Source organism: Argopecten irradians, chromosome 16 (assembly GCF_041381155.1).
Source record: "Argopecten irradians isolate NY chromosome 16, Ai_NY, whole genome shotgun sequence".
Taxonomy (NCBI): Eukaryota; Metazoa; Mollusca; class Bivalvia; order Pectinida; family Pectinidae; genus Argopecten; species Argopecten irradians.
The window spans coordinates 6,805,031-6,817,014 of NC_091149.1; the positions used below are offsets into that span (position 1 = coordinate 6,805,031).

Consider the following 11,984-nt stretch of genomic DNA (forward strand, 5'->3'; position numbering starts at 1 on the left):
CTAAAGCCCTACCTGCAGTGCAAGAAGTGACATTTCATCTTCTTAAAGTACAGAAAACACCAGGTGCAAGAAATGTACCTTATGTAACGGCTGTATGTTCCGAATGTCTGTAGTTTTTGATGAATTCTACAGCTTATAAATCAATCCGTCCTCGATACTAAAGGGGCTACTATCACTGACATTTTACCCTTCCCCGAACTCTCTTATAATAAAACTAGAGGCAGTTCAGGAGAAAAAAATAATCTAACCAATCAGAGGCCTGTAGAGGCTTCCTTTGAAGATTACAGAGAGAGAGGCGCGACGCCCAACTTCAAACCAAAACCGTCAACCACAATGCACCGGTACTCAATTCCCTTGATATACATCAAAGAATAAAATTGCTTATGTCCCCTGAACTGCCTTCAGTTGTATTATGAAATAGTTCATCGGTGGATATAACGTCAGTGATAATAACCCTTGGAGTGTCGAGGATGAAATCAATCAAAATTGGTTGTTTTCTATAGATTTCCGAAAAAAAGTATATTTTACCATGTCACATAATGTTTGTAATAAACGACTTCCAAAACCATACCTATACTACGCATCTGCATTATGTAAACTGAGAAGCTATTCTACAATGTCGATAGTTCTCGTGATGTCGCTCATCCAATCACAACAGCCATATCATGTTCTGAATACATGAACTGTTATCAGATAACACTATGATATAGACAGCATAATCCATGTCAACTTTAGCGAAATTGTTGTCAAATAAAAGAGTGCCCACCATTATATCCAAGTAACTTTAGGGCCCAGTTGTTCAAATGGTGGTTAGGCTAATCATAGTTTAACGGAAAATTTTCAAATCGAAATAAAATAATTTATTGTAATACAAACTTTACAAAATTTTGTAATAATCTTAAGAATTCCATTCTGTACTTACGTTAATGAAGAAATAATCACAAATTTTGCAGTGAATGATAAATTAAAATTTCACAAATCATGTGCTAATCATGCTTTGAACAACTGGGTTCATATATCAACCCATTATTTAGTGTCAATAATTCAAAAGTTTCAGATTTCTTCGTGGTTGTCTTTAACCTTCGTTACAAGTATGTAAATAATATGAATTCAATAATCGCCACACTTTCCATATGTCATTTTCATTATACACATTAATGGGTGAGCAACATTAGATGCCAGTTCAATAATCAAAATATTATCAATACATCCGTTTAGTTTTCATACACCGATATTAGATTAACAATTCTAAATAATTTAAGTAAAAGTTTCAGATTTTCACTAAAATGTATTTTACTTTTGTTACAAGGATACCAATAATATCAATTCAATCATCGCCACATCCTCCAAATGTCATTTTCGCTTTACACAATGAAATATTGTATAAACAATATCGAATAATTAAATAGTTAGTTTAATCGATATTTTAATGTTCCCTTTAGAAAACACTTGTTATATTTTCAATATGATACCACTTTGAATATGACATGATACTTACAATGGATCCAGGTGTTCTGAAACATTTTCACTAGACTTTACTTCGAATCTTACATGGTGGCGGTACCAGGTACTCCCTACATGTCGACCGATTTGTGCTCGCTAATATCACAAATTAAGGCGACATTGTGAAAGTTTATCGCCATGAATGAATATCTTTGGCAATTTTTGCTAAATTTAAATCAAGGATATATCAATTTCATTTTAAATCCCCGAAATTTAATCTCCGCGAAAATGTTTTAAAACGGAAATCGCGAAATTTAGTAGCTGTGAAAGAAAGTTGTTTTACAGTCATCAACAATAAACACTAAGATACTGGCTCACCTTGTCAGAATAATTCTCAAAACTTAAAGGGTTACTATTCCTATTGTAATATCCACCCTTGTTGTCATAGCAAAACTGAAGGCTTCGAATGCAACAGAAGAAACACATAATCTATTGGTGGATATGACGACAGTTATACTAACCCCTGGAAAATCGGGGATGTATCAGAATAGTAAGAAAGGATTCCATCACGAACCGAAATAGTTTGCAAGAGTTGTCATGATTTCAAAATCAAGTTTTATGCAACAAGCTACGCATTACCTTTTTCATTCCTCTCAATATCATATTGGCTAATAAGATAAAAAAAATCAAGAGACGGACATTTGTAATCAATCATTTTAATTATAAAAGTTGGAGTATTTTGTTTTTAATATGTTCGTGTTGTATCTCCTTGTAATAGTGGAACTCTCGTCCTTTTTTGTATGGCTATCCCACCGAAGCATGCCTCTATCATACCGAACAACATATCCCAACGGTTACATTATACTGACAACAGGCAAACCAGTCGTCCCACTCCTTAGTGCTGAGCGCTAGGCAGGAGCAGAAAGTAAATCTTTTAAAGCGAAACGTCTTTTATTAACTTATTTACAAGCAGATAAAAACTATCAGATATTGTAAATGAATATTTTAACGCATTCACATTTTTTAACGCAAAAGCGAAAAACTGTAAATGGTTTTTAGTACGGATATGAATTAATGGTGGTTCAATGCAATTTAGTACATGAATTTTCGCTTGAATGACAATAGATTCAAGCATCATTAAACTTGGTATCAAAAAACATAATTCATGTTCATTTTAAATATCAATTGTACAATCCATGAAATAGAAGATGTTAGTATAGAAAATATCATCTGACCGACATCTGCGATATCAATATAGATCGAAACTCTCCGAGTCGTATCACGTGCCAACATCGGCAATATTCGTACAGATTGGAACAGTTCGGAGACGTCTGGGCTATTTTAAACGTGTATACGTTAAAAATCAATCTTTAAATATAATTGTTAAATAACTTTGCAAATTTAGAAAGTTTAAAACTAAGAGAAGCGGGGAAACATATGTATAACACTTTTTTATGCCAAAAATACAGCAAGTCACAGACCATACAACTTTAAATGCCTATTGAGAAGGTGTACGTACAGATAGGACGCCATCACATGTAAAACTTATATGAAATGTGAGTAACATGGTTTAACACCAATTATAGGGAACAACCAACTAAATAAAAAATACCTTCGAAATGGCCCCTGTGTATACAAGATTGAGCACAGGATAGAATTTTAACCCGGCCGCTGATTGGCTGGCTAATTATCAATTTCAAAAATAAAAATGTTTTCTGGCTGGTAATTATTCCTACATAACTATGATGTGAATTTGGAAATTCAAATTGATATTTAGGTTCCAGATATCAATTTTGATAATGAATAGGTAAAAACATTAGAATTTCAGGATTTTAGTGCAAAATGCGCCTGATTTCATCATGGCTTCCCTGGTTGGAGTTTGAGCTGAAGGACTTTTTATCACATGAGAACCTAGAATTTAATTATAGAGCACATTAGCTAACTAATAATCTTTTTTTATATAATACATTACAAAACTTTAACAACCTTTAACACTGTGGTCTATGTAAAATTGTTTAGTTGGTTGTTCTCTTTATAGAGGAAATAGGATATATCTATATGAATGAATATCCATGTGAATTACTTTTGGTGTTCTATAATGATAAATGGAGAATATACACTGAATATTTCTGTGGAGAAAACCTCAATAATGTGCAGCCAGATATTTTCAGAGAGTCAATATTAAATAGTTCCCAAACTGGCCAAAAGAGAAAATAATATCCATTCGCTTTGAACGAATAAAAGTTTAGTGACCATCGCAAAGTGCCATGAATGCGCAAAAACGAAAACATTCTAAAACCAAAACAGGTCTATTCTAAAGTATATCCAATCCCAAGGGTCACCAAAAAACCAATAGTTACGGAGATAACAACAAAAAGGAAGATCCTGAGAAAACAAACATCCAAGATACGTCCAATTTCTTTCCATGTGGCGTCATGCAAGGCGGGGCGTTTTTCCTTTACATATTCAAATGCCTTCATGTCTTTATCAAGGTTCCCTGCTGGCTCCGTCAGCGTTCCATTACTACCCTTACGGTTTTTATTCCTAACACGTCGGTGACAGCACAATGGAGGATGATCTTTTTTCCTATTGAAGGTGATTGTCATTAATACGTTCGCGGTCTTCATTACCCGAGTAGAAACTTCCTTCTCTTCGTCTGCATGGTGACAATCCAGAACTACAATCGTCAGTAGGACCGATATCATCCCCAAAGCAAGGATGAATAACAAGTACATGGCTGAAATATAATCAAATATAAGCGGATTTCAAAACAAGATTCATAAAATCACATTATAATTTAGTTTGATTTCAAGTTTGTTTATTTATTTTTCTGTTTTGTTTTTCTTTTTTTTTTCTTTTTTTTTGGGGGGGGGGGGGGGGGGGTGGATTTTTTGGTTATTTGTTTGTTTTTTGGGTTTTTTTTATTATTATTATTATTATTATTTTATACAGATTGGACGCCACCCTACGAATATGTCCCTTTCAAAATTTCCATAGTTATTTTGAAATGTAAGAAAGCAAAATTCAATCATAATGGATATAAATAAAAGATGACAAAAAATACATATACACAACATAAAAAGTCCATGGAACCTGAATGAAATATTACATAATGGGTTTTTTTTTGGGGAGGGGGTGGATTGTTTGGTTGTTTGTTTGTTTTTGTTTTATTAATTATTATTTGTTATATACTGGGGGGGGTTGGAAACTATTAAGCTTTGGACAAGATTTTTTATCGTTAGTTACAATTTTCATTGATTCCGAGTGTGAAAGAGAGGTTAGATGTACGCTTAATACAACAGCCAGTCTACAGCTTGGCTTATTATAAGGGTAGCAAGAAGCATGCCTAAACATAGCTCATCCTGTACTAATGAAATAAGGATGAGAAAGTTCAAAATATGGATTTCAGAATGAAAATGAAATAATGAAATGATATTTTTTCAAAAATCGTTTTGAGACATCCCCTGGTTACGACACGTATCCAAGGAAGTTGGTTGCCATTTTTGCTTGGTACTGCGAAGATACCAGTCTGCTCGCCGAATAAAAATTTTTTTAATAACAATTAAATATTTTCAACTTGTATTGTCAGGTTTTTACGGAGTAAAGTGTGTGTTTATGTGACTTGAAGCAGGCGTTACACAAATTTGATATTCTTAAACGTAGTTTACATGACAGAATCAAACCAAATATAACCATTTATTTCAATAACATCATTCTTAACGTACTTACACAACAGTGATGTCGTTACTGAAGTTCTCGGAATATGCTCCGACACCAGAGATAGGTAAACAGCGTACGACAGCAAAACCGTCAATGAATATCCTATCCTCTCACCAGACTCAGGAGGAAGCTTAAATGTTATACAGCTAAGGAACGCGAGAAGTATAGTCGGGGTCAATGTGTTGAGAACATGATACATCGGTCGACGTCTCAGCTTCACTTGGTAATTTATTGTCGGAAATGTCTGTTTCGATCTCCCCCTAATATAGGCGGAAACAGAATAAGAAACGTATTCCCACTCTCCGTTTCTCCGGTAGAGGTCCATATCTAAAGGATCCTCGGAATCGGTAATACCCAGTGCTATTTCGTTATCCGTGTACCCCCAGGTACTAATGCTGATGTCACAAGTCTGGGTGTCAAACGGATAGAACGTGACGTCAGTCTCGCACATTGTTTTGTAGATGCCTGATGGACTCCAAATCATCAGACCGCGCATGGAACATCGGATTGGTATCGCCTCGTCACTCATCACTGATATATCGCTTACACTGAATAGATAAAATAAACAATTATCAATGATAAATCGCTTACACTGAATCGATAAGATTAGCATTATCAATGATAAATCGCTTACACTGAATCGATAAGATTAGCATTATCAACGAAAAATCGCGTACACAAAATCGAAAAGATAAAAATCATTAATGATTTATTTCTTACACTGAATTGATAAGATAAGTATTATCAACGATATATCGCGTACACAGAATCGAAAAGATAAAAATCATTAATGATATATTTCTTACACTGAATCGATAAGATAAGCATTATCAACGATATATCGCGTACACAGAATTGAAAAGATAAAAATCATTAATGATATATTTCTTACACTGAATCGATAAGATAAGTATTATCAACGATATATCGCGTACACAGAATCGATAAGATAAAAATTATCAATGATATATTTCTTATACTGAATCGATAAATAAACATTAAAAAATCAGCCACGATATATAAATCTGAAATCATTAGATAAAAATTCAAAATTTGAGCTTCTTATTTAGCATCAAGATAATAATATGAAAAAATAATCAATTCCCGAAAACAAAAAACACGACACTATGCCATATATGGCTTTAGGTAGACATATATACACGATTAAACATCAGTTATTGTTCGTTTATGTTATGTCGGCGTTGGAATACCTTTAAAATCATCACCAAATATGCATTCACAATTATCGCCGATATATCACCTACATCGAGACTATTATATCAAAAATTTATATTCTAAGGTTTACTGACTGATCGCCAGTAGACAAGGGGTGTAACAAAGTCGCGTCTCGTGCTCACAAACGCACGTGTACCAATTCAATGTCGGAGCAAACATCATAGCAAACGGTTTGATTGACAGCTGGTGATCCGTCAATTATACATGTATAAGCTGTACTTACGAATTATCTATTATAAGAGGTGGGCGCCATACTACAGCCTCGTCTGCATAGATTAACCTAACCGAGTCATATTTGTCTTCTTTATTCCAGCTTACCCGTTCATCTTCCCAAATCTACAAAAAAAACATTTATATATAATGTTAGGTAACATGGACAATTTTCTTACCGTTAAAACAGTGAATTTCATATGAAAATTGCCATGTGAATTTTGCGTGAAAATGCCTCAAGTGAAAATGAAATGAAACACTTTTTTGCGATGTACATGTTTATTCTTCCAATTGTTAATTTTACATAGAAATATTCACATTTTCCTGATTTTAGATGCTGACAGAAAGATAATTAGATATTTTGGAAACTTATTGGAGGCTGTATCAACAACCGATCGTAAGTGATCGGAACCGCTGGTGTCATGTTACTGTAGGCAAATTTGATTTGATTACTTCTAAATTAGTACGAGTTAATCTTTCTTTGTCCATTCTAGTATTTGTTGTTACGATTTGGAGTCTTGGTATTACCCATGATGCTTTTGGTTAAAATATGGCGGCGCCACGAAAAACGAGCTCCTGTACGGAAAAATATAAGGAAAGGTCCCCTACAGAGTAAGTTCTTTTCCTGTCCCATGTCAGATTGTTTAGTAATTACAGTTGTGTGATATTTACACATGTTGTTAGAATCTTGGAACTGTAATTCTGTAGATGTTTATACGGTGAAGCGACCCATGTGCTATTTTTAGAATGTTGAAATCTGAAGGCCAAAAAGGTGTTTATGTGTTTATGATATATCTGAAGGCCAAAAGGTATAGTGTTGCATATTTTTATGATAATTACATTAAATACTAAGCTTTATATGAATTTTATACATAGGTTTTATATCTTGTCAGTATTCTCACGTTACGTAAGACATTGGGTAATAAATTCTTGACATTTTAATTCAATTTAAAAGAGGACATTACCCAGTGTGATGTTATTCGTGTTAAACGCTATATACTTATTAATTCATAACAAAGTCAGTTTTGACAACAGGCCCAATATCCGTATCTTTCTTATTTTTTTCTTGATTTAGAAGAATGTTGAAAAAAAATCCTGTTGTAAATCATGCAGAGACAGGACTAAATCGAAGTCAAGATGAGCGATAATGATTCGTAATATTTCTTTAAAAATCAAATAAATATTAACTATCGCTAGGTGGGTCCCACTTAGTCAAACAAGCCGAAGTTAGCCGACAATGTAACGTCTTTGCCGAGAACGTCATGTGACTACTGTAACTACGTAACGTCTGTCCGAACTCTTCCGAAAACGGGTCATGAACTTTCCGACTTCCGTTCGGCAATACTCGTAACTTCTATGGCGACCAGTTTAAAATGAAGGCATGTTTACATGTATCGACTTTCAACAACTGCTGTACCAAAGTTATCAAAAAAACATTATGAATATTCTTTAATATATCTTAATTTTAACTACATCTACAAATACTAACAATATCGGAGTCGAATTTAACTTGAATTTTTGTTGATAGTTACGTATAGTGTGGCTTTAAGTATATTGGAAGATATAAGCCTATATGTACATTAGTCATGTTGATTATACAGATTTGCAACAATAATAAACGTAAGTTTTGATATAAGCAGTGTTTGTATAGCTAGGTAGCCAGAGTCAGTCCTTGGCAATTATATTGGCAATTTTGGACACATTGGCAATTTTGGATATTTTGGCAAATCTTGGCAATTTTGGCAAATTTAACATTACTGTCTAGAAATGTATGTGCATTTTACTGACAATAAGTTTATTGTATTTTGTCGATTTTCACCTTCCTCTGGGGATTTTGTGCAATCATGAATAAAGCGTTGGTTGAAACTGTACACCTGTGGTATCGAGAAATGATATGCTTAGTACGAATACATTGATAATTAATGGAGTCAATATCGGCATCAGCTAAAATAAGATTAGATCACTATTGAAAACAAAGAGTTAAGCGGAAGACGTAGAAAAGGGTCATTTTTGTAGATTAATCCACCACAAAAGCTATGATCTGACAATCCATGCATTGCTCTCATATATATATAAATACATCCTTGAAGTTTCATAAATTAACGAATTTATACTCATTGTGTGGATTTTTTTCGTAATTTTGATTAAAAAATATTTGAATTAACATAATCATGGGATTATGCCTGGAGATATACTCACCCGTATTGTATAACTCTACTTAAATTCCACTTTTATTACGCTAAAATAAACCACAGCTATCTTTTGAAATCGCGACAAAAAGCTGCGCGAAAGGAAGTTTGTTTACGTCTGTTTGGTGTTACTTACCACGTTGAAATAGCCAGTAGTTGTTAGGACCTGGTTCCGTACATCCTTAAAAAATGGAAAAATAAAGGATAATAAGACAAATTCAGGAATAACGTAGTGATTGCAAGTACCGAGGAAACTGCAGCAAAGGTCAATTATGCGAAAGTTACTGAAATACTACGAAAGCCGATTGGGCTCATTTTCGTAGAATAAAAATGAATAATTTTTGCGTAATTACGCGAAGGTTTCGCGTTATTACGTGAAACTTTTGGCGTTATTACGCGATAGTTTGGCATAATAACGCGAAAGATAAGTGCGTAATTTTGCGAAACTTTCGCATTATTACACGAAATTTTCGCGTTATTACACGTAACTTTCGCGTTATAATGCAAAGCTATCGCGTTATTTCACGAAACTTTCGCGTTATGCGAAACTTTTCACGTAATTACGCGAAACTATCGCGTTATAACGCGAAACATTTGGCGTTATTACGCGAAACTATCACGTAATAACGCGAAGCTATCGCGTTATTACGCGAAACTCGCGTAATAAAGCGATAATTTCGCATAATAACGCCAAAAGTTTCGCGAAACCACAATGAGCCCAATCGGTTTTTGTAAAATACAACCTCGATAAAAGTTGTATGGTCTATAACTTTCGCTCTTTTGGTCATAGTGAAAACTGTTTAAGTGTTATACACATTTTTCTCCGTCTGCCTGAGGTTTAAACTTTCTAATTTTACCACTTTTTATAAAGTTGCAGCACTGGAAGTATCTTTAATCATAAAAGTAAAAAATCTTTTTAACGTGTACACGTGAAAAATAGGCTCGAAAGATGCCGAATCATTCCGAACTCTTCCGAACATCGTCGCGACAATCTCGAAGTAAAACGAGAGTTGTGAAACCAAGAGAAAATATCAACAATTTTTCATAAACAAAATATGTGGTCGACCTCATCAGACTCTATCTACAACGAAAATAATGCTCGCACATTACAATATTTGATACACACAACATTTTACGGTAATGTGTAAATTGGATGTTTCAAATACCCAATATGTGGACATATACTAGCATGATTTGCTCATATAGGCCAGAAGGAAAACGTAAACAAACACATGTGTGCTTACGCTAGTTACCTGGCTCACCACGTGCAGGTCGTGTCGAACGTCAGTCACGTGATACGATTAGGAATCCGACAAAACCCGAAGTCACTGAACATGGCGGTGATTGAAGGCGCTTTATTCAAAACCAGGAATATATGATTCCTAGATTTCGGCTCTCTTATAGGCCGACATATGCTTTTGGGGAGCTAAATCATCAAGTTACATGTCAATGTTTAAATATCAAATGTTTAAGTTACATATCGTTACAGTGAAATTAGCAGCAATACAACTTTAACATATAAGAATAAAAGGACCTGCATTCATATGACAGTATTTACTTCCGACATCTGAGAAAGCATGGGAGCGTAATACTGTGTACAAGTATGAACGGTGTTGTTAAAAGTCAAAAAGCGTTACTATCGCGAAAATAACAACACCACGAAAGCCTTACGCCATCCTCGATACTCCAGGGGTTACTATCACTAATGTTATATCAACTCCTGGACTATCTCATAGTAAAGCTGGTGGCTGTATCCCGGAACGCCTACATTTTAAAAACATCTACCAGCAAGTATGTTGTTATAACAATTATAGTCTGTATCATAAAAGTAACTTTACCTGTGTGTGATCTACCTGGATTTTTTACCTGGACATACATACCATGTTTTGCATTATGGGCAAAAGGTCGTCAGATGGATTTTGGTAATTGTATCAAGAGGTATAAGTATATATATATATTTTTTGCAAAGACGAACAAAAAATAACAAATGAAAATAAGATATTTATCACCGATATTTTTGGCCACACATAACAGCATTATATATATTTTTATGACAATATTTCTCTATCAATTTTCGAATGAATTTCTAATAATATGGAATCTAATAAAACTTAATAACATACGACCTTAGAGACAAACATCGTTATGTTAGTACGTATAACATCCATTCTTTACAATATTTTTAGAGAAAAAAATAGATTTTGGGCTTTTGTAGCAAATAAAAGATGAAACAAGTGTTCCCCTTGTCCAACCACAGATGCATAGAACAGTGTAGGTTATACGTCAATATACGATTATTCAAAGCAGTTGTAACAAATCTCGAATATTAACGGACGGATTCCCTCCTACATGCGTACTTCAATTTCAATTTTTCGACTAACATATTTCATACTATGTATTTTACCTGGATTATGAGCTTGAGTTGATACCAAATTTATGAAGACAAACCGAAGTTATATCAGGAGAGCAGTGAAATTATTTGCAGCTTATAAAAAATAAAATTATTGAGTTAATCAGAAACATAAATTAAATACATGCACATGTACATACATGTAATATTTTACTGAAAAATACAGGCACTTAAGTTACATCTTTATAAGATAAATATAAGTTTTGTTTAATGATGCGCTCTATGTTTTCTATATTTAGCATATCAAATAATTGACAAAATTTCCAGTTTCTGTTTTTAAGTAACTTATATATATCATATTAGGATGCATGGTTACCATAAAAACTGCAGCCGCAATGCTATACAACCGTTATATCTAATTGCATCAAGGAATTTGTACTCGATGTTTGAATTTCAACCTTAATTAGGAATTTGAAATATGACGTATTCGTGAAACAAAAAGGGCAAAAACCATACATGTAGTCCTTAATTAAGTTCATACGTTATACAACCCATGACAAAATATACGGATTTTTATGAAATGTCTACTTTCTGATCAAATAGACGGCAAATACATTCACAAGGAGAACTAACATTAATTTTGTAAAAAAAAAAAAAAAAAAAAAAAAAAATAAGAAAATAAAAATGATGTGAAACCTATGGCAGCGACTAATATAAGGGAATTAGCAAAATACCATCTATCATGTAATCAGCAAAAATAGGTATGACAAACCTTGACATCGAACGCATACAACATGATATTTCCTACTTACATGCATATTTTTGTAAGTTTAACT

The 11,984-nt window shown here is 33.7% G+C and overlaps 1 protein-coding gene across 1 annotated transcript in view; it reads right to left on the reverse strand.

Moving 5' to 3' along the window:
- Nucleotides 1-2,143: 2,143 nt before the first annotated feature.
- LOC138310870 (acetylcholine receptor subunit delta-like) overlaps nt 2,144-11,984 on the reverse strand; it is an 11,012-nt gene continuing 1,171 nt past the window's right edge. Inside the window, exons 2-5 of the mRNA XM_069252200.1 lie at nt 8,935-8,979; nt 6,623-6,735; nt 5,173-5,711; nt 2,144-4,180 (exon numbers count right to left, since the gene is read on the reverse strand). Coding sequence (XP_069108301.1) covers nt 3,753-4,180; nt 5,173-5,711; nt 6,623-6,735; nt 8,935-8,979 — 1,125 coding nt within the window. The 3' untranslated portion in view covers nt 2,144-3,752. The remainder of the gene's footprint in view (nt 4,181-5,172; nt 5,712-6,622; nt 6,736-8,934; nt 8,980-11,984) is intronic.